This window comes from Rhamphochromis sp. 'chilingali' (assembly GCF_963969265.1).
Source record: "Rhamphochromis sp. 'chilingali' genome assembly, chromosome: 21".
NCBI classification, from domain to species: Eukaryota; Metazoa; Chordata; class Actinopteri; order Cichliformes; family Cichlidae; genus Rhamphochromis; species Rhamphochromis sp. 'chilingali'.
The window spans coordinates 27,866,496-27,887,702 of NC_137949.1; the positions used below are offsets into that span (position 1 = coordinate 27,866,496).

General features: G+C 42.2%; 2 protein-coding genes across 3 annotated transcripts in view; one reads left to right on the top strand and one right to left on the bottom strand.

Annotated features, from left to right (window-relative positions):
- Positions 1-16,986, top strand: part of asap2a (ArfGAP with SH3 domain, ankyrin repeat and PH domain 2a) — a 57,195-nt gene extending 40,209 nt beyond the window's left edge. Inside the window, exons 9-28 of one of the 2 annotated variants that reach the window (XM_080870404.1) lie at positions 38-124; positions 1,212-1,315; positions 1,879-1,948; positions 2,728-2,815; positions 3,552-3,600; positions 3,889-4,055; positions 5,498-5,631; positions 6,201-6,295; positions 7,210-7,399; positions 7,559-7,644; positions 8,015-8,130; positions 9,522-9,589; positions 9,696-9,803; positions 10,790-11,015; positions 11,517-11,657; positions 12,048-12,144; positions 12,583-12,641; positions 12,752-12,831; positions 13,403-13,519; positions 15,173-16,986. In XM_080870404.1, the coding sequence (XP_080726530.1) occupies positions 38-124; positions 1,212-1,315; positions 1,879-1,948; positions 2,728-2,815; positions 3,552-3,600; positions 3,889-4,055; positions 5,498-5,631; positions 6,201-6,295; positions 7,210-7,399; positions 7,559-7,644; positions 8,015-8,130; positions 9,522-9,589; positions 9,696-9,803; positions 10,790-11,015; positions 11,517-11,657; positions 12,048-12,144; positions 12,583-12,641; positions 12,752-12,831; positions 13,403-13,519; positions 15,173-15,247 (2,157 nt within the window). In that variant the 3' untranslated portion in view covers positions 15,248-16,986. Of the gene's footprint in view, positions 1-37; positions 125-1,211; positions 1,316-1,878; positions 1,949-2,727; positions 2,816-3,551; positions 3,601-3,888; positions 4,056-5,497; positions 5,632-6,200; positions 6,296-7,209; positions 7,400-7,558; positions 7,645-8,014; positions 8,131-9,521; positions 9,590-9,695; positions 9,804-10,789; positions 11,016-11,516; positions 11,658-12,047; positions 12,145-12,582; positions 12,642-12,751; positions 12,832-13,399; positions 13,520-15,172 lie in introns of both variants that reach the window. The other variant, XM_080870403.1, reaches the window with a different exon arrangement.
- Positions 16,987-17,129: 143 nt separating this feature from the next.
- On the bottom strand, positions 17,130-21,151 carry itgb1bp1 (integrin beta 1 binding protein 1). Its single transcript, XM_080870408.1, has 7 exons — positions 21,002-21,151; positions 19,340-19,454; positions 19,177-19,255; positions 18,953-19,083; positions 18,738-18,830; positions 18,192-18,341; positions 17,130-18,107 (listed from the first exon to the last, which is right to left on the bottom strand). Exons 2-7 carry the CDS (start codon positions 19,409-19,411, stop codon positions 18,024-18,026), a joined length of 609 nt encoding a protein of 202 aa, XP_080726534.1. The 5' UTR covers positions 19,412-19,454; positions 21,002-21,151; the 3' UTR covers positions 17,130-18,023.
- Positions 21,152-21,207: the final 56 nt, after the last annotated feature.

Genomic DNA, 21,207 nt, shown 5'->3' on the forward strand with positions numbered 1-21,207 from the left:
TTCCTTCATGACTTAGACATGACTTGTGTCTGTACAGATAAAGCAGGTGCAGGACGAGGAGAGGAAGCAGCTGGCTCAGTTACGAGACGTCCTCAAGTCGGCGTTACAGGTGGAGCAGAAGGAGGTAACACCCACAACAGAAACGAAACGATCAAATGCTTTATGATGTACCGGACAAGCTGAAATCTGCTTATTAAACTTCAGCTTCTCTCAGTGGTGACATTAAGTTGGGACTCACGCACACACTAATGTATATACGACTCCATTACTAATCTATCCCTCTGGGTTGGGATCTAAACTATAATTGAAAAGAAGCACATCTTTTTTTCTTTTCTTACATCTGTCTTGTTTCTTGCATGTGCTATTAGTCGTTTACTTCTCTACCCAAATGAACTGAGGTAGACTGCTCATCAGCTAGATGCTCAGTGAACTGTTAAATATGCTGCAAAGCGCAGCAGCTTCAGGTCTAATCTGAAGATTGTTTTCTTCTCTCCTCTGCCGCCGCTGCCTTTTGTGAAACAAGTCCAGAAGAGTAAGTGGATTTGTGGAAAAAAAAGAAAAGCTATAGCATCTCGTGTTCCCTGTGGTGATGTCGTTGCTTCCAGTGCTCGATGTTTTCGATGTAGTCGTTCAGTGAGAAAAGTTTGAGGTGGGCCTGTCATATCTTTTTTTTGTGTGTCTGCTGATATCAGCACACATCAAGCCGCTCCACCACTCAGAAGTCGTCCTCTCTGTTTCCCGTAGTGTTTCCACAAAAAAGGAATATGCAAAAAAAAAAAAAAAAAAAGTCTGGGTCCTCTTTCATGGTAGCTGATGTATTTAAATGAAGCCTATTCAGGCTGCATGTGTTAAAACAGCAAGAATTGCTAATGAGATTAAAATGCTAATGACACAATTTGGCCAGCTGCTGCTGCAGACTCTGACTTCAAAGGTGTACAAGCTCTTATTTTCTCCCTTCCCTTTATTTGCACAAAATCACTCAGGCTGAGAGGAGCAATCTTAACATAATTGATATTTGCTTTAAAATCCTCCGCGGAGCAGGAGACCCAGAAGCACAGTGTAATCCAGAGCAATTTTGCGCTTGTGCAGCTTCCCCTCGACTTCATACTGTTTTTTGCTAATTCGGTGTGTAGCTCCTGCCTTCCGCACCTCATTTTCTGAAATGACAGCTCTGCTTTGTCGCCTGTGTTTTTGCTGTTTTTTTTCCTCAGGATTCACAGGTGCGTCAGAGCACCACCTACAGCCTGCACCAGCCGCAGGGCAACAAGGAGCACGGCACCGAGCGCAGCGGGTACCTTCACAAGAAAAGTGATGGGTATGTTTAGAAAAGGGCGTTCAAAAGATCAGATGAGTCACTACACAACAAACTATTTCTTCAGTGAAGAACGCAGAGAAGGCTGTGGCGTTTAGAGGCCTCATTATTCCTCCACCTCTGTCTCTCTCGTGTTGGTGGGTTACTAATGAGTGTTTGTCAGCAAGATTGTGCAAAAAATTACCTGCACAGTTTCATGCAGCGGCTTGGTGGAGCGATGGCACACGTGCAGTAAAAGAGCTGGCAAAATAAAAGATGTGTGGTTTGCTTTGTTTAAAACGAGCAGTCTGCAGATCATCTTGAATGCTGAAAATGTCCATAACAAGTAGTCAATGGTTACTTTGGCGATCCTGCTAGATGACATTAATTTGTCAAAATTGATTCAGATCATTTTGGCTTTTAATTCTTTTTATTGTTTTATTGTAGACATGCTCACCCCGTGTGTCATAACTAATGCATGTGAATGCTAGTGGTAATGTGATAATGATAAATATTTCATAGGCTTTACCGATTCACTGCACGGGTGTACGCGCGACATACTAATCGCTGCCGTCTCTGCGTCGCAGGTTGAGGAAAGTGTGGCAGAAGAGGAAGTGTACAGCGAAGAATGGATTCCTCACCATCTCACACGGCACAGTAAGCAAACAGTGGAAAGAAACACAAGACGACATCTTTTCTTCTGAAAACACACACAAACCTTTTAGTTTGTCTGCAAGCCTCATCATTGCTGCTTGTCTTCATATACATTGCAGTGAAAAAGCACAAAAGTGAATTTTTAGCATTTTTCACACACTTTTAACACACTTCAGTGTGTTCAGTGTTTTTTAAAGTTTTTAAATGATCATTTTTATTTACTTAAGGGGAAATCTATCCAAAAGAAGGGAAAAAAGTGATTGCCCCCTTGTTAAATTATGATTTATTTTTTTTATTTTTTTTATTTTTTTTTAATAGTCCATCTCTGATTGAGGTTATTAGGTTTAGAGGACAATGGCTTTTTCACACAGGGGGAGGTGAGTTTGGATAACTTTTTTCCCCCTTTAATTGAATTAAATTATCATTTAAAAAACTGCATTTTATATTCAGCCGGCTGATTTTAAATTGCTTTGATGATCTGAAATATGACAAATAGGCAAAAACTGAACTGCACATTTACATTTTCCACAGATCAAAGGACAAAGTCTGCAAGTTAACACTCCTCAGAGTTTCAGTTCACTCGGCTCATTTACATTAAAGATTCGGTCAACCCCTCTCGCTGACACGGTTCATCTCTCACAGAGCTGCTTATCAGATGTTCTGTTTGGCTCCAGCAACAGTCAGATACACTTAAACCAACACTCCTGCTCACTTGTTCTCTCATTTTTCTCCTTCTCCCCCTTTCCTTTCTTTCCCTCCCTCCATCTGTCTCTCTTTCATAGGCTAACCGGCCACCAGCTAAACTCAACCTGCTCACCTGCCAGGTGAAACACAATCCTGAAGAGAAGCGGAGTTTTGACCTCATATCACGTACGTTCAGCCTCTTCTCTTTGCTTTCTGCCGCCTGTGTTCTCCAGTGTGTTGTTGTAACCAAATGCCTCTGTTTAATTGGCTTCGAGCAGCAGCTGGCTGAGATTTGTTATGTAGCTGAGCAGATTTCAATTATTTCCCATGCAGCGGAAAACAGAGATGATTAAGAGACAATATTAACACGTCTGACGCATCTGAATCCAGCGTGTAGACTAGACTCAAATACCAAAGAGCAAAATGATGGTCGAATAATTGCTTTCATGGCTGAGAGAGATTGAAAGGCTACAATGTTGCTTTCTTTTGTTTGTTTCTGGCGAACAAATATTCAAATAACACTTGCTTGGAAGTCTGGTCATAAAGAGATGGCAGGAAAGGAGGATGGAGAGAGGGATGATCTGTGTGATGATCATGTGACAAACATGGCAGTTTGTGGCTATTTAAATGAAGACTAAACTTCAGGCTTTAGGGATATAACACAGTTTAAGTTTCCTTTCATTTAGTTGTATAAAAAACTCCCATGTGAAGATGGAAACACTCGTACTTTATGTTTTTGTTTTGCAGCGCGCCCTCAGTCTGACCTTTCACTTGAGCACTTTAATGCCCTCTGGAGAGAATCACTCAAAGCTTTTTACTGCATATCTGCAGCTCTTTGACTGATCTTCTTCCTCTTCAGTTTTTTTCTCCCGCTCATCTTTTCTATTCCATCATTTGTTTCCTTTCTTTTTTTTGTTTTTAGATGACAGAACGTATCACTTTCAGGCCGAGGACGACCAGGACTGTCAGATGTAAGTGCTTTTCCCTTCCTTCCTCTTGTGTGTGGGTGCGCCTGTTTATCACCTCCAATGCTTTCCACACACTTCCTCCCTGACACACACTCAGTCACTTTACCTCCCACCTCATGCCCATTAACTGCCCTTTTACTCCAGTCTGAACCCCCCGTGTCTGCCTTAGCTGCGCCTGTTTTTACCCACTTTCCCCCCTTCTCCTCCCCGTGCTTCTCCTTTTGTCATTTTTCCTCTTTTCATCTGCCCGACTCATGTCTCCCGTGATCCTTTACTCTGTCCCTCCTGCAGCTGGATCTCGGTGCTACAGAACAGTAAGGAGGAGGCGTTAAATCAAGCTTTTAAAGGGGACCATCATGTCGGCGAGAACAACATCGTGCAGGAGCTGACCAAGGCGATACTGGGGGAAGTCAAGCGGATGATAGGAAATGATGTTTGCTGTGACTGCGGAGCCCCGAGTGAGTGGCACAGTTGGACGGGGGAAACCCTCAGATGCCTTAATAAAGTTCAATTTAAGCCTAAACAAATGGAAAACTAACTATGTTTTGAATCTTACATGATCATTATGTGATATCCCACAATTTAGATTATGCTAAACTCTTATACAAGCAGCTTTTTAAGACCAGAAACGACTAAGTATGCCTTTTTTCCATTTAAATACAAGGTTTACATGCTTTTCATGTTTTGTTTTGTTTTGTTTTTATAATTGAAAGCATAGTGATGCCAGCTCATTTACTTTCATAAATGGACCAGATTGGGTTGAATAACAGGCGTTGAGAACTCAGGATTTCCTGGGATTTTCCTCCAGTATCAGCTCCTTTTTCCCTGAAGAACTTGTTTATGTGTTCGTGTACTAAGAGATGATTTATGGGAAAGACACGATTGCGTAACTGCTGTTGTGTAGACCTCAAATTGTAGTAATTCAGAAACCATAACGATCTCAAATTTTAGTAGGCTGGCGTGCGCACATAGTTGGTGGGTCTCCAGTCATGAGGATCTTCCGATTTCTTCAATTCCTTAAACATCATTCGGATTAAAGATTTTTAAGTCTTTACATTTAGCTTCAAATATTACTCTTATATAATTTCAGGTTTTTTTTTCTGTCTTGCTTACAGCTGGGATCTTAGTGAATGCATATACAGTGGACCCTAAGAGTATTGTTCCAAATAGAGCCGCACCGAGTGCATTTTACACAGCACAGCAGCCGATAACTTCATTAATTATTTAAATCTCCTGACACAGGGGACTGGATCAAATCAGAAATCTCCACAGTTCTGCAGTCACGATCAGATTTTCTGGAAAAAGCAACATTGACTTTAACATCCTTCCGCTTGTATCCTCGATTCCTAAAGGCAGCGGACACTTAGAAGCCTGCCTGGAGGCAGATCAGACATGTGCACACTGCTTTGGCAAAGTGTTTGCTGTAATTTAATGTAGTATACAGTACTTACGGGGAGCGGGTAGTGTAATTCATGCACACCAGTGGTATAAATTCCTCGTATTGAAAACTCTTAGAGTGGTTCCCCTGAGGAAATATTCTGCCACAACCTTGAAATTAGTTTTGTGAAATCCCCCAAACCCATGAAATACCCCCACCACAGATCTGTACTTTATTATAGTATGTACGTACGGCAGGCACATATACCTACACATGCACAGAGTAAGCAGTCCAGCTCGGTCACTTTCCTGTGACAGTGTGTTAGTGTTAGTAAAAGGCTTTTCAGGCAGCCATTGGATTTCCACAAGGACACATCAAAGTTGGCTCACAGGCTGCTGAAGTGACTTCTGCTTCAGTGCTTTTCACCCACATACACTCCTCTCTCATGTCACTCATGCATTGTTTATGTCCCTTTTTCTCCATTTTCTTTACAATGATCTTTCCTTTTTTACCCCTTAACAGACCCGACATGGCTATCCACCAACCTGGGCATCCTCACCTGCATTGAATGCTCAGGGATACACAGGGAGCTGGGAGTCCACTACTCGCGGATCCAGTCCCTCACACTGGATGTACTCAGCACCTCAGAGCTCTTGGTAAATCACTACCCATCTTCTTGTTCCTCTTTTTCTTATCCAGAGCTCTCTGGAATATTTTAAGCAGGATAAGCTTGGAAAATGAAACAAGAAAGGGAAAAAATAGAGGGAGATTTTAAGGACAGGTGGACAGTAAATAAAGATTGGGTGAAAATGAGAAGCCTTACAGTGCCTTTTGCGTCTTCCTCTTTAAAAGACCTCTGGAAGTCTGCACACTCAGAATAGCTGAGATTTTGTTTGGCTTTTCTAATCACCGTTTGGAGTAGTGATTTACTGCCTAAGGGACGGTCGGGATTAAATGCTTCCAGCCATCATTGCTTTCCCTGGTGTTAAGACGCCAGTCATGTTGGCCACAGTCAGACGGGGCGTTGTGGAGTCTGTGAGGCTCCACACTTGGAGCTCAGGATGTCTCCTGCCTCCCGGTGGGGGCGTGATTGGAGCTGATGACTTTTGAGTTAATCGATGTGGCTCAGAAAATGACACATAACTAGTTTTAATTACTGTGTGTGTGTGTGTGTGTGTGTGTGTGTGTGTGTGTGTGTGTGTGTGTGTGTTTTCGTGTTCCACAGCTGGCCAAGAATGTGGGGAATGTAGGCTTTAATGAAATCATGGAGGCTTGTTTAAGCGCTGAAAACGTGGTGAAACCCAACCCGGCCAGTGACATGTAAGTCACCCCCTCACACTCCATTCTTCCTCTATCCCCTCACCTCACCTCCATAGCTCTTCTGCTGCTCCCGTCTCCTCACTGATCTCAGTTTACACTCTACACATCGATTTGCGATCCTTTTATGTGACCCTTTAACGCATTTTAAGTAACAAGTTTGACATGTTTTTATTGATTATCTCTTCTGTTTTAAAAAAAAAACTAAGAAAAGAATCTGAAATCTGATCAACTTTTTATCATAATCACAAAAGCTGTTTTTGATCCTCAGAGTGAGAACAATTAAGGCGACTTCTGAAAGAACAGTTTAATGCATTATTGAAACCTGGAAAGGTAGTGTTGAGGTGTTGTCTTGAGGGAAGAAGTGTGATTGGGGGGAAGAAAATCTTGAATGATTCTAACTTTTGATTGGATGGTCGTAGATCGCTAAACATTAGCAGAATTCATGGCTCTTGTTAATGATAGTGAAAATAAGAGCATTTCCACATGCACGGTGCAAAGAGGACTCAAGGGTTTGGGGCTAAGCAGCTGGATAGCCTTAAGAAAACCACTTGCCAGTGAGACTAATCGGAGAAAAGGGTTTCAGTGTGAGATTCAGCTCTGGAGCAATAGAAAAAGGTTGTGTGATCTGATTACTCCAGATTTAGCCTGTTCCAGAGTGATGGGTACATTGAGGTAAGAAGAGAGGAAGATATGGTCTTGCACCCTTTATGCCTGGCGTCCACCCTACAAGGGCCAGAGTGATGATCTGGGGTCACTTCAGCTGCTAGAGCTGATAAGTTCCAGGTTCAGCAAGATTAAAAAAATGAAGACAGCAGATTAGTTTTTCCATCAATGGATTTTTTTCTTCCCTGATGGCACGGGCATATTCCAAGATGACATGCTAAGAGCATCTGTGTCCTCGTGTTCTCCCCCAGGCAGGCGAGGAAAGACTTCATCACAGCCAAATACACGGAGAAACGTTTCGCCAAGAAGAAGTGTCCGGATGCGATGTCGCGGCTTCACACGCTGTGCGACGCAGTGAAGGCCCGAGACATCTTCTCCCTCATCCAAGTCTACGCTGAGGGGGTGGACCTCATGGAGCCCATTCCTCTGGCCAACGGGCATGTCAGTGCACAACATATGTTAACATTTTCCTGCGTACCGTTTCTCCTCCTATTTATAATAATCTGTGGCATTATTATTGCTCTCTATCTCCTTCCATGAACCTGAAATCCACCACACGTTCCAGAGATTTCATGCAAATGCTTGATCGTTTTATTTCAGGAACAAGGAGAGACGGCTCTTCATCTAGCGGTGAGGCTAGTGGACAGAACGTCCCTTCACATCGTCGACTTCCTCACTCAGAACAGGTAAACACAGCACTGAAGGCAACCAGAAATCAATATGCTGAGATGGTCTGTCGGACCATCATAAAAAGACCAAAAGCTTATTTTCAGTCCTGCTGGTTTCTTGACATCCACTTTTTTTCTGTTAACTCTCTTTTCTCTATGGACAGAAACTATTTGCATAATAATAACAATGATGCATTAAAAACAACAATAGAGCTTTGTTTTGCTGTGGTTTGCGTGCTAAAAACACAATTTTACAGAAAGTGTTTGTATTGGCAAAACTACTCCCTGGTCTTATGGAGCACTGAGGCAGGACAGAAGAAAGCTGGATTTTATATCCTCTGTGTTGGGATTTAAAGTTTTTCCCCTCTTTGTTTCTCTTCCCTGGAAGTTTAAATTTGGATAAGCAGACAGCCAAAGGCAGCACAGCGCTGCACTACTGCTGCCTGACTGACAACAGTGAATGTCTGAAGCTGCTGCTGCGGGGGAAAGCCTCCATAGAGATTGGTAAGGAAAAACACCAGAAACAAACAGCACAGCCGCAGTGCATCAACAGTCCATTGTTCTTTTTCTGCAGCAGCTAACAAAGTGCAAGGACTGAAATATTGTAATTACAGTTTTGAGGTAATTGTGCTTTGGGTGTTTCCATGTCCATCTATTTCTCTCCCTGTACATTTAGTCCTTTACATTTTTCTGACAGCGTGAGACACCGGTCATTTTAATCAGGAATCACAAGCACAAAAAAAAACCAATTTTGCAGATTAAACTTGATCACAGTACAGTTTAAATTGCACATTACTGCACTGTGCAAAAGTCTGAAGCCCCCCCTCATTTCTTGATATTTGGATTTCAAGGAGTTAGACTTTCTTATAGTTGTAATATTAACTGGTTTAAGCACTAGCTCTCCAAAGCTTTCTAAAATTGTCAAAAAGGGCCTTTTAGGACAATTTTCTATCATTTTCAATCCACTCCTTGTACTTGATCATTTTCAGAGTATTATTTTTTTGTGTGTTAAGCCACTTAACACTGACTTCTGAATCATTCGAGCTTTAAAAAAAAAAAAAAGCACCTAACTTAAGGGATGAACCATTTTTTTCTGCCTACATATAACATACGACTTGGCAAAGAATTGATTTTAGGTCTGAAGTGGTGTCAGAAGCCATTCTTAAGGAAGGGAAACTGAGAGAAAAGGCTGAGGTGTGCCGTATTATGCAAGAACTGGACTAAAGAATCAATGAAAATAGATCTTATATAGTAATGAAATGATAAAATCATCAGTTTGTGTGGAGGAGACCATGAGGGGCACAGTGAGTGTAAAACATGGCGTCATGCTTTGTGATCTGGTCAGAACTGAATATAGAAAAGTCACTTGCGTGCAATACCATAGGAAAAACTTCTAATCAGCATGGCAATGTTCTTATTGCTGCACCTATTTACTAGTAAAATATAAAGAAATGAGGGGTGGCTCAAGACTTTTGCACATTATATAGAGGCCACTGCAATGGAATTTCTTCATAACAGTGTGCTTAATACATGAAAGCTGCTCGTATTTATAAAGTTGCTTTTGAGTGAGACTTTTGAGTCCGGGAGTTTGTTTTCTCTGGTGGCCTATCTTCATCTCACACTTGGTTCCCAGAAAACAAGCCGTGGCAACTTTTTCTCACAGCACTTATCTTTCTGCTCTGCTCTGCTCTGAAATCAAACAAAACAGCCAGATAACAAATGAATGGAGACGGAGCACAGAGAGACACCAGAGAGATGCTCGGTGTGGGAAACGGTTTAATTATACATTTGTCTTGTCACAGTGACAGGAAAGGGAGAAAATGGGCCGTGTGTTTGTGCTCATGTGGCTTGTGAGTACAACAGTGATTATATGTGTCTGTTGTTTTGCCTTCTAGCTAATGAGGCCGGGGAGACACCGCTGGATATCGCTCGAAGGCTCAAACACCTACAGTGTGAGGAGCTGGTGAGCTTACTATGTTTAGACTTGGCTTAATCCTGCAAGCACATCGTCGCTTCGTGAAATGTAAGAGCTGTCAGTCATTTGCGTTTCCGTACGTATGTGTTTACAGCTGAACCAAGCACTGGCAGGAAAATTCAACGCCCACGTCCACGTCGAGTATGAATGGTGCCTGCAGCACGAAGACCTGGATGAGAGCGACGAGGATCTGGATGAGAAGGTGAGGGATGCTTTTGTGAATAGTAATAGTTCCTTTTTTTTTTTTTTTTTTTTTTAAAGATTTCAAGACAAAAAAAGTTTTAAAAAAGTGATAAAGAGACAAACAAACAAACAAACATGAAAGGGATGAAAACGACTAACGCTTGAGAGAGAGATCAAATCAGCTTTGTAGTGAGGCTGCTGTGAAAAACAACCTGAAGAGCTCTGAATTTCTGCAAGAGGTTTATTTTATTTTGTTTCCACTAAATACAATCTCCTTAAATTAAACACTAAACTCCTTATTTCCTTTGTGCTTTTTAATGCGCTTTGTCATTCTTGCTGCCTGAAATGATTGAATGTGATTGGATTTTGGACAAGTTTAATTATTGATAGTTAAACATGTTGTTTTCAAGGCTGAATTTTAACACAGGAGCTTTATATATATCTAGGAGGAGAAATGGTGCATTTTAATGCAGGAGTTAACCTGCCTCAAGTGGCCATTCGAGGAACTGCAGTTTTGGCGCTGGCTTGATTTTTCAAACCCTGAAAGTTGCCACTTAGATTTGATTGGACCTGAGTTCATTATTGAAAACTCATCAGATAATTGAAACTGGTTCAATTTTTGGGGGGGAATAACCATGTTTTAATTTTATTTTTGTTGTGTTGTTGCCTTTGTTGAAGTGTTGTAGCCAAATGAGAAATCTCCTAAATACTAAAATAATCATTCAAAGTAATGCTAGAAGATTAGTGAGAAGCTTTATTAAAAGGCAAAGACAAAGTCCCATGACTGGGACATTGCTGCCTGCGCAGAGCGTGCAGGAGTCACATGACAGCCATACTTCACTATGAATGCTCACGTGCACCTATGTCAAGTAATGTCAATAAAAAGTTCATGATTGTGGTGCATGTGTAAAGTGCATGGTACCTAGGTTAATCATATATGATGTGCTCCTGTCTCACATTGTGTAACTGTAATGCTCACATCCTCACATGCATGCCTCCCCTCAGCCGAGCCCCCATCGGAGAGACGAGCGACCGGTCAGCTGTTACACTCCGAGCAGTAACTCCCACCACGTACAGTCCGGCCTCGGCTCCGCCGGCCGTGAAGCTAAGGACAAGCAGCGCCTCTTCATGCCCAACCTGGTCAACAACGAGACTTACGGCACCATAGTCAACACAAACCCCCCTCAGCCCACCACCAACTCTGCTCCACCTCTGCCCCCGAGGAACCTGGGTAAGCTCAGACAGGAGAAATAAAGGCGAATGTAGGTAGAAACCACTGTGAGCGAAACACACCGGCAGGCATTTAATAAATCTGTTACGGTTTATATGAATGGAAAAAAATGATCTCATTCTCCAGATAACACAGATAACCTCACTTCTTCTGAAGCTGGCCTCTTTGCCTGCCTATAAGGAAGTGATATGAATAAAAAAATCAATAAATAAAATCTAGTGACTTGCCACAGTCGGCCTATAATACCATTAGTGTCTGTTTGGAGTGCTGCCAACAGAGCAGAGGACGAACAGCCAGCTGTGTCGCCCCCCTCACGTCCCCACAGCTCTCAGCCTCGGCATTCATTGCCCTCATTAACCGTCGCTCTCAATTACACTGAAATGGAAACGACTTGACTTCATTAGTGGACGCTGGTTCTGGCAAACAGCCCTGCTCTCTCTTAGTCTCCCTTCTTTTTCATTTTAATAACCCCCATCTCCTTTTTCCCCATCTCGTCTCCAGTCCAGTTGTCCGGCCCGGGAGGCTCAGCGTCCAGCACCTGGAAGCCCAGTCCTTTAGACCTGACTGGCCGACAGAGGTCGTCCTCAGACCCCCCTAACATGCATCCTCCGCCGCCGCCCATGAGGCTCACTTCCACTGGAGGTATGGCCCCAGTTTTGTGCACGCTTAAATGCTGCCTTTAAGGCATAGAAACTCGTTCTCAGTCTTGACCAGAGCTACAGTGAAGTGATTTAATAAGACGTAGTGGACATTTTATAGATGTGTTTGGATCGCAGCTCTTCTCAGCGTCTAATAAAACATTTTACTGGAAGAAAGCTGTTAAATGTTTCATTTACATAATCGACACATGCACTTAGCTCACGTTCAGTTTTCTTTTCTTTCCACATGCATATGTCAAAGGTTCTTCTGACCTTAATTTATCAGTTGATCTTTTTAAAACCAGACTTCCTGACTCATCACAACATCAGCTTAGTCACATTTTTCTTCACACTGTAAACAAATGAGCTAAAGCAAAGGATTGCTGTGTTCCAGCTCTGGGTCTTCCTACTGCGATGAAGATTGACTCCATGAGCAAGTCAGGTCAGGGGCCACTGGGGTCCCGGGCGGTGCCACCTAAATCTCCCGCAGGGTAAGAACATAAAGGCGCATTTATTTATGCACAGCAAAGTTTTAGATTTCCTTAGATGTAAAAGGCGTGTCGACATGTACTAGAGCTTTCTGAGCTACACAAAAATATTCATGCATTCACACATACACATGAAGATTGTGCACTGCGGTCGTGTGTCTTGTTTTGGCTGCTTGTTTTGTGGCGTTTCTTTCCAAGTGGATAGAGACGCTTCTTTAGCTTCTAGGCTAAGCTCCACATCAAGCCAGACAAGTAATAACTTTCCTCCACAGTCGTCCTTTTGTCCTTTTTTTTTTTTTTTTTTTTTTTTTCTTTCTTTTTCCTTCCCACAGGCCTCATAGTGTTGTGATAAATGCCTTTGAGCTTCCTCAAGAGCTCTTTTCTCCATCTTGGTACGACTATCACTCTTCTTTTTTTTTCCCTTCTTTTTTGTATTTCCAGAAATGATAAAAGCTTCAGCAGAGGGCCCCTAAATCGAACAGAATCTAAAGAAAGAGCATGTGAGTAACATTGTGTGTGAGTTGTTTGAGTATTCGCTCAGATCCCGTTTCTCCTCTGGAAACGTGGAAAGTTTTGTTGTCACCGTGATCTAATTTCCTTTTCATTCCAGCTAAGGAACTGCCAGGATGCCCTCAGAACTCCATAGGTCAGTCTCTGCCTCCAGCCCCCATGCCGAGGAAAGCATACCCAGTGAGTCCCTGATTTTTATTTTTTCAATTAACCCCTCCACCCCCTTTAATTATCATCCAGATTTTACTTTGCATATTCATTCAGTTTGCAGTACAGACTCATCTGCAGCTTATTTCCTAATTCATGGCTTACTGCCTTTGTAGAGCTGTGTAAGTCCCCTCCCTATTGTTTCAGTGATTCTAGTGCTTGCTTGTAAATTCAATCCCTTCTGCAGCCTGACTCCATAATTTGGCCTTATTCTGCATGTGAGAGGGCTACTGCTGGCATTATGTGTTTCATGTTAGCACATTTTAAGCGTTTTAATATTGCAAAGCGATTTGAAATTGACTAGAAAAACCAGAAAAGAGTGCACGTCTTTCATTTGCATGGTCTGTACACTAATCCCCCTCGCTGGCTTCTAGTTGTTGGTATTTGCCAGTCCAATCCCATGCAGTGCCGCGATGATTCACAAACCTCATCTTCTCGTCAACTTTGCCTTAGTTTGCTATTTAAAAAGTAAAATCCCACAGATTAACGCAAATGCCCTTGAAATCCTGTGTGTGTGTCTGTGCTTGTTCCCGTGTCCCAGAAGCAGAGGCCAAAGCGAGTGAAAGCCATGTACAACTGTGTAGCCGACAACCCCGATGAGCTGACCTTCTCCGAGGGCGAGGTGATCGTGGTGGACGGAGAGGAGGACCAGGAGTGGTGGGTCAGTATCTGTCACGTTGAAGACTCGGTGTGCAAGTTGTTTTGTGCATCTTGGATGTTTGCACGTGTTTTCAGATTTGAGATATTAAGCATTCTTTGATGGATGTAACTTTGATAAACCATGAGCTCATTCCCCCCTCCTCTTTTTCCGAATGCTGCTGCTTCTGCTTCCTCTGTGGAGCCCCTTGTGTGAACGCTGACCAGCTGCAACTTGTTTTCTCTGAGCCACCCCTGCAGATATGACCGTATTTAGTCAGTCTCACTTTGTGTCCCTCCATGGATCCAGAGTTTCCCCCCGAGGACCCCGTTGCCATGCTTCCTCTCTGTCCTATGTCCAGCTACATTATCACTCTTTTTGTGTCTGAGATATCAAATAACAACACAGAGCTGCGGCTGCACAAACGGGTCTATCATACACTATATAAAGTCTGTTTCCTATGAAAATATTCTAGAAAACCGGCATAATGAGGAAAGAATGCTTTACAGTGTTTAAAACGTGACTTTTATCTCTGATGTAGTTCCTCTGATAAGCTTTGATCAGCATTTGATGTTGTTACTTGCCATGTTTCATTTAACTTTATCGGAGCAGAAACATGTCCTAGCTTTTTACTTTCAGGTATAGACGACCTTTAAAATGTCTTTAATGGAGATAATAGGTACTGTCTTCTTTATCCTCAAGGTAATTTAAAAGGGGAAAGTCTTTTACGTGTAAAGCTCTCATGTTTGTTGTGACGTAGCCTTTTATTACTCTTTGCAGATTTAGATGGTGTTTCTGTTGATTCAGTTTTGTTTGACAAAATCCCGATTGATTTACATGGATACATGCTCATTTTTCATATAGCTGAAGATGTATTTTTTAGATTCTGAGCCAAACACAGAAAATATAGAAGTATATCAACTAAATCCAAGCACTTTAGAGCCTCTAACGCTGCCTGCTGTATATCCTGATGATACTTGCACACATGACAAATGCTCGTTTCCCCCTCTGTGAGCACTGAGGGACTGTATTTGTGCATTTTCACACTTTTAGCTCAGTATACTTGTGTCAAGCATTATAATATACACCAATAAAAGCCAATGAAGTATGTAAGTAGTAGTTTTGGGATTTAAAATCTCAAAACTGAATCACATGGGTTGAAATCACAAATATTGGAAAAGTCTTCCCCACCTGTTTTTAACTACTCTGTCATTTTCTGTGGTGTTTGGTACTGTCGTAGACTGTATGTTAAAGATGGGCGTAGCTTCCTGCTCTAAAAAAGTGAAGCCAATGCTGAAGTGCCTGAAAGCTGCATTGTTTTATAACGGCCAGCAGGAGGCAGCACTGCTTATTGCCAAAACAGGTGCAAAAACAAACCCTGTTGCTCATTTGATTTGATTTCTAACCTCAGTAAACGCTTCAAGTCTTATTGCATACAGCTCAGTCAGATCCAGGTGTTTGTCCAAACACTCAGCCTGAGGCTACACAACTTTAGTCAGCCAGTAGGTGACTTCCCCGTGGCTATGTCCATCTTTTAGATGAAGTCTGTGCATACTTTAGTTGACTCAAATAATTTAAGCATTTCTACCCAAACAGACTAAACCCCTCTGTTTTCTTGTCATGGCTGCCTCATATCGTCCTCCGACCTCACGTCTCATCTGTCTTTGCTCTTCGCAGCTGGGCCACATCGAAGGCGAGCCAATGAGAAGAGGCGCCTTCCCCGTTACGTTTGTGCACTTCATCGCCGACTGAAATCCGGGACTCGGGAAGTATCACACGTCCCACTATCACCGACAAAACATCCACCATCGCCCCAGTGTTTGCAGTCGACGTCATCGGCACCATCATCACCATCTTCGCTGGCGTCTTGAGCGAGCTCGTTCAAGCGTCACTGCTGCTCCAGCGAGTCTGGGTGTCACAGGGGACTCATCAGACTCTGTGGTTTTAATGCTTGCAGTTAAAAAAGAAAAACAAAACAAAGATGATTGTAGTGAATGTCCTCTCACAATAAATGCACTTTTCTTGTCTTTTCCCTTGTTGACATGTATGTACAGGATTCCTGTCATCCATTTTCTCCATTATACAGACAGTCCTTAAAGCGACAGCACTGAGAAGATCACAGCGTTGTGTTTTAACTTACTAACAGCTGTCAATGTGAACTTAGTCCCCATGCTTACATTCCATATCTGTGCATGAGCAATTCTGAAATGCCTGCTTTTAGGTGCAGCTTTCCACATATGTAGTAGCCCTCCCGTGTGGAGGTTTTTCTAATGGTGCTAAGTTAACCTTAAAATATGCTGGAAGTTGCACCCAAGGGAGCCTTTCCCTGACCCAATTTCAGTGACGGACTGGCAATCGAGAACGGGGATGCTGCATGTTAAAATAGCCTCCAGCCCATCACACCTGGGAGAGTCCACTTTCCCGAGCCGGCATAGAGTAATAGGAACATGCATCCTCTGCAAGGCTTTCCCCCACACATGCACACTGTCTGCCCCAATTTAAGCTGCGGGGCAGGGGGTCATATTCAAAAGCAACACTCCAGTTATTCCTCCTCCTCCTCTTCTTCCTCCTGATGCAGTGCTGACTGGAGCTGCAACAGGCAGTAATTACCTTTATGCTGAGTCCTGACACCTCAGGCCATCTCTGCCTGTCATCTGCCTTATTAGAGGAATAGAAGCGTGTGCTTGTATGTGCGAGTGCATGTTTTGTCTGTACGGAAATAAGCTGCAAACGAAAGCATATTCAAATAACAGGGAGCAAAAAAAATGAGAGCGTGGGAATGAGATGAAAAGCGGGAGTAAGCTCTGTGACTTTTGTTGCTTCCTCGAGACTTTTTCTTCACAGATGAGCTAAATAGAGAGGGAACACCCTTCCTGCAGCTTAAGCCTCATATAGTACTTTTAAGACAAGTTTATCTAATGCATTGTGAAATAAATATTAAACATAGTGTAATTAACTTCATTTTAGTTGCAGAGCAACTTTCTCTCTGTTCATATTGTTGATATTTAGGCATTTAACCTGAAATCGGAGCCTTTTGTGGATTTGTGAATGGCGAGAGGGTGGTAGCTGATGCGCACTCTCTCCACCGTGTTGATTATTAACTCACTGGATTGTTAAATCTGTTTGTGTAAATAGAGCAGGTTTTGTTTGTGGATATTTAAATGTAAAATATTGAAAATAAAAGGAGGGGGGGAAAAAAAAAAAAAAAAAAAGCAGGTTAACCCGGGCAGTAAATGTCTTTTAATGCACTGTGGTGATGAGCAGTCACACAACCTCAGCTGGGCCTGTGTGTGTGCTGTAAACATGAATACAGATACTAATGTGTGCACGCACACACACAAACACTATTCAAATCATTCTCATTAACAGTCTGTGAATCACTGCATTGACTCCTAACTCTGTTGTGCAAGTAAATCGGAGAAAAACAAACAAACTGGAACAATAAAATCTGAAATAGTGCAAGGCGTCGGTGTGTTTCTTCTTCAGTTTGTGATCCAGCAGCAAGTGTTTTTTCTTCCATTACCATATTTCGTGACCTGCATTTTAAAAACAATCTTGTCAAGCTAAGAGTTAAATGATGTCTCATGAGCTCCCTCTGCTGGCAAATGCACTCAAGAAAAGGAAAACGCTCCTCTGCTGTACCTGATCCACGTCTTTATTTTCCTTCTTCACACACATTTTCAACTGGACCAAAGTATTATTTCACAAGGTGAAGTCAAGTTAGTACCACAACTGTAAACAAGTCCCACAAAATCTTACATGTGTCGCTACCAGCCTGTTAAAATTTACTTTTTCCCAGCTAATCACACTTTTGGTACCAAGAGTTTAAAAAAAAAAAAGAAGAAAATTTTAAAATAAGCTCAAGTAAATCTTTAAAAATGAATAAATCCCACAAATTAAGATCAATGTGTCCAAAAAGTCAGGCGATATTTGTAACATTCCTTCTGGTCAAAAAGTGACCACTATTGTACCAATACTGCTGTTAGAAAACAAAACACTCACAGGGTTTCAAAACCTGAAGAGGGATTTGAGTGATTTCCTCTTGAAGCCAGCTGTCACATCTGTGTACCGAGCAGTTAATCCGATGATTGTCTTCCGTGAATTAACATATGCCAGCAAAGTTTTAGCACTATGTAGTACCATTGCGTACATTAAATACACTTAACGTTACACTTATAAAAGCTCTGCATTGTGTCCCAAAGCTATATTTAATGCAACCGTTTGCCTCCTTACTACACCTTCTTTTAATATTTATTGTGAGAAGGCAAAAAAAACAACAAATTCCAGGGAAGTGACTCAGAAAAATTCACCACAGTTCTGTTTTAACTGGATGGATTACAGGAAGGGGAACAACAGCTAGCTCACGCCAGACTTTTCCATCAATAACAAAGATTACGCACCATCAGATCTGCCCTTTAGATGACCTCTCAGAAGGGTAAGAAAGCAAAGGTGCAACATTTTTGCCAATAACAATGCTGGTTGTCTAACTGTTGCTGGTTTTGCAGATGTTTCGCTCTCATCCCAACTCTCACTCGGAGCCTCTGGACTTGTCTGATGTCAGAACGCAGTCGAAGGAGGCCGACAACACTTTGCAGATGGACTGCGCCTGCTCCTGTTCAGACAGACAGCAGATGTCACGCATCAGGGAAAGGAAACGCACAGTGACCGTGTAAAAGACCTTCCATTTCGTACTTACTGAGCTGCTGCACTGGTACACCCAGATGCTGCACTCTTCTTGCTCTGTGTCAGTGGTTTTCAGAGCCAGCAGGTTCTTCCCCGCGCCTAGCCCGTCATCGTAGCACAGCATACGCACGATCAGGTAGAGAGGATGGCGATGCAGCACATTCTGAGAGTGTAGAACAAAAACACATAGTAGGGGTCTTTTTCAATTTGTTAACTCCGTTTCCAAAAATGATTTGCAAATCATTTGTGTGCCATGTTTAATTTAAGTTAAATTACGTTAAAATTAAACTGTTAAATCAAATCACATCAAAGGTTGGAAGTGTGAAATTTCACTGCACATTCACAGAATTCACGCTCACTTTGAATTTGATGCCAGCAACATTTTTCAGTGCATTGAGGGCAGGAGCATGTTTACCACCCTGTTGCATCACCTCTTCTTTTTAAAATTCAGGTAACCGAGGAGCTCAGTTGTTGTAGTTTAGACACCAAAATGTTCCTCCGTTCTTGGGATACTCTTCGAAATGACTGTGTACCACCTTTCTATTCCTTTACTACTCACACACTGGTCCAGCGACGCCACCTTGACGCCGTACTTGGACACTACGAGAACCATCTCCTCATCTCCGGGAACAAATGGCAGCTTTCCATCTTGCTATGAGAAGAGGAAGCAAAATTTGCAGTACCTTCTCTGTTTTATATCAGAATAATTACAGCATGTTTCCAAGGAGAAAGGTTAAAGTTAAAATGTGCCCAGATCTTTCTCCAGCTTCTTACCTGAGCAGCATCAATGTAGTTGATGAGGTCCAGCGGTTCCTGGAGGGTCTTGCTCATGTCAAACTTTAACTTCTCAATAGCACCCACATATTTCACCCGAAACTCAGCGCATGTCTCAGATGTGTTGTTCCCTATAGACAAAAAACAACAACAACAAAAAAAACACCAGTTAGAAAATTAAACTGCGAGGCTGCTTCAAAATTTTAACAGGAAGTCAAGCTGACCTGAGCTTTTGGTGGAGTCCGTGTCAAGGCTGGCAACAGTACTCGATCTGGAGAGTCCTCCCAAGCTGGAGTCCACAGACTGCAGTGAGACAGAAACATTAGACAGCGCCGCCTTAATGAAACGCAAAGACACACGTGTCTGCATGCTTGTGTTGTTAACCACCTTGCTCTTTGTGCTGATCTCACTGCTTTGCGAGCTGCTGCTGCTGTGGCGCTTTTTGCCTTTCCGGAACATCCTTCACCATGACGACCGCATCCAGCCCTCCAGACCCGCTGACCTGGATCATCAAAGGGCTCAGAGTTAAACGCGCAGCATGGCTGCCTTCTCAGGTGTTAATGGAGCCCATAAATAATTAAATGCAGGACACAGGAGCATATACGGTTTGAATAATTGATACCTAGTTTGTTCCTCTTTCTTATAAGAGAAGAAGAAAAATAAAGATGATCCCACACTGCTTAAATGACACTGGGGGTCTGGGCTCTGGGGAGGCCAATCCATGACTGATAGTGTTCTACTGTGTGTTTCTCTACCCTGGTATACTTTTACTGCATTGGCAGTGTTTTTGGGATTACTGTCATTCTGGAAAATAAAGGCGTTGCCAATCAGGCCCTTTCCCGATGGCACTGCCCAGTGGATTAAAATCTGATGGTACTTTTCTGTGTTCATAATTCCATCAATTTTAAAAAGGTCCCCAACAGCACTGGCTGAAAAGCAGCCCAAACCATGAGAGAGTAGTGTGTTTTACAGATGGCTGCACACATTCACCATTGGACCGTTCTCCTCTCCTCCTTTATACATGCTGATGACATTCTGAACCACTAATGGCAATTTAAAGAAAGAAAAGATTCATGGGTGTGTGTTTAGTGGCTTCATTGAAAGTAAAATATTAAGAAATGAGGGCTGGCTTAAAACAACTGCTAAATATCTTTCATGAAATTCATGAGATTTCTTGGATATTTATATAATTTGTATTACTTTGGCAAGTACATGTTTCCGGTTGGTTTCTTTTTAAAAAATTAAAAAATAAAAATTGGGCTTTATTTTTATTCTAGCGAACTAAAATCCTTTCCCTCAGTCTTCTAGACCAGTTTTAGTTAAACTATAATAACCTTGAGTCATCCACACAAAAAGACATCCTAATTAAAATAACAACATCCACAAGTGAAAGGTGAGATATTTGTTCGAGTAGTTTCTTCATGTAGGAAGGTGTACTTGTCCTGGGAACTCTGAAAGCAAAGTTAAACTAAGGCTAGAAAAGCTACAGTATATTCAGTCACCACCGCTGCTAAACCGCATTTCACTTTCAACTTGAGTTTAATCACGTCTGAGTCTGAAAATAACTCAGGACCAGAATACTCAGAATAACAGACGATATAACACTCAAACAAGAGCCTAAATTGATAATATCGATTATAAACACAAATTTGTGAGATTATTTGTACTTTTTAACATTATAGTATAGTATTACAGTACTATTTAACAACGCGTACAACCACCAAGTTTAAAAACAGGAGCACCATTTAAACAGGAAACTACACCTGCAACTGTAACAGCCTCGTTTAGGTGCGGCTTGAACAGCGTGTCTGTAAACAGATGAAGCTAACGGAGTCCCAGGCTACAGACACCAAAGGTTAAGACGCCTATCACCCAAACTACGAGCTGCTCTGTGCTTGTAGTGCTGTAGCTACAAGAAAACCTGAGTGACTCAAACTTATCCTACTCACTCTTGGTCGCATTCATTTTAAAAGTTACAAGCCGAGGACTTCCTCGGAGGGGCTTGTAAAGAGAGTGAATTATCTAACGCTAACATGACTTGAAACATACCTGTTGTAACGAGGTGCTCTCAGTGTACCGTTTATCTGCTTTTCTTCCAATCCACTTTCTATTTATCCACAGTTTGACTCTTCGGCTTCCCTTTGAGCTTTGAAGCCTACACCCAACACCACTTAAAGGGGACGCAACGCAGAGGAAAAATAAACACATAAAAATCCTACGAATAATACGGATTATTGTGTCGATACATTGCTGAA

Bases quoted from the DNA above. Each gene is read 5' to 3' on its own strand.
- itgb1bp1 (XM_080870408.1), bottom strand. From the start codon at position 19,411: ATGTTCCGGAAAGGCAAAAAGCGCCACAGCAGCAGCAGCTCGCAAAGC. The intron at 19,084-19,176 runs GTCAGCTTGACT...TTTTGTCTATAG, and splicing joins GGACTCCACCAAAAGCTCAG to GGAACAACACATCTGAGACA. The intron at 18,108-18,191 runs GTAAGTACGAAA...CTGTCTGAACAG, and splicing joins TGTACCAGTGCAGCAGCTCA to GAGCAGGCGCAGTCCATCTG.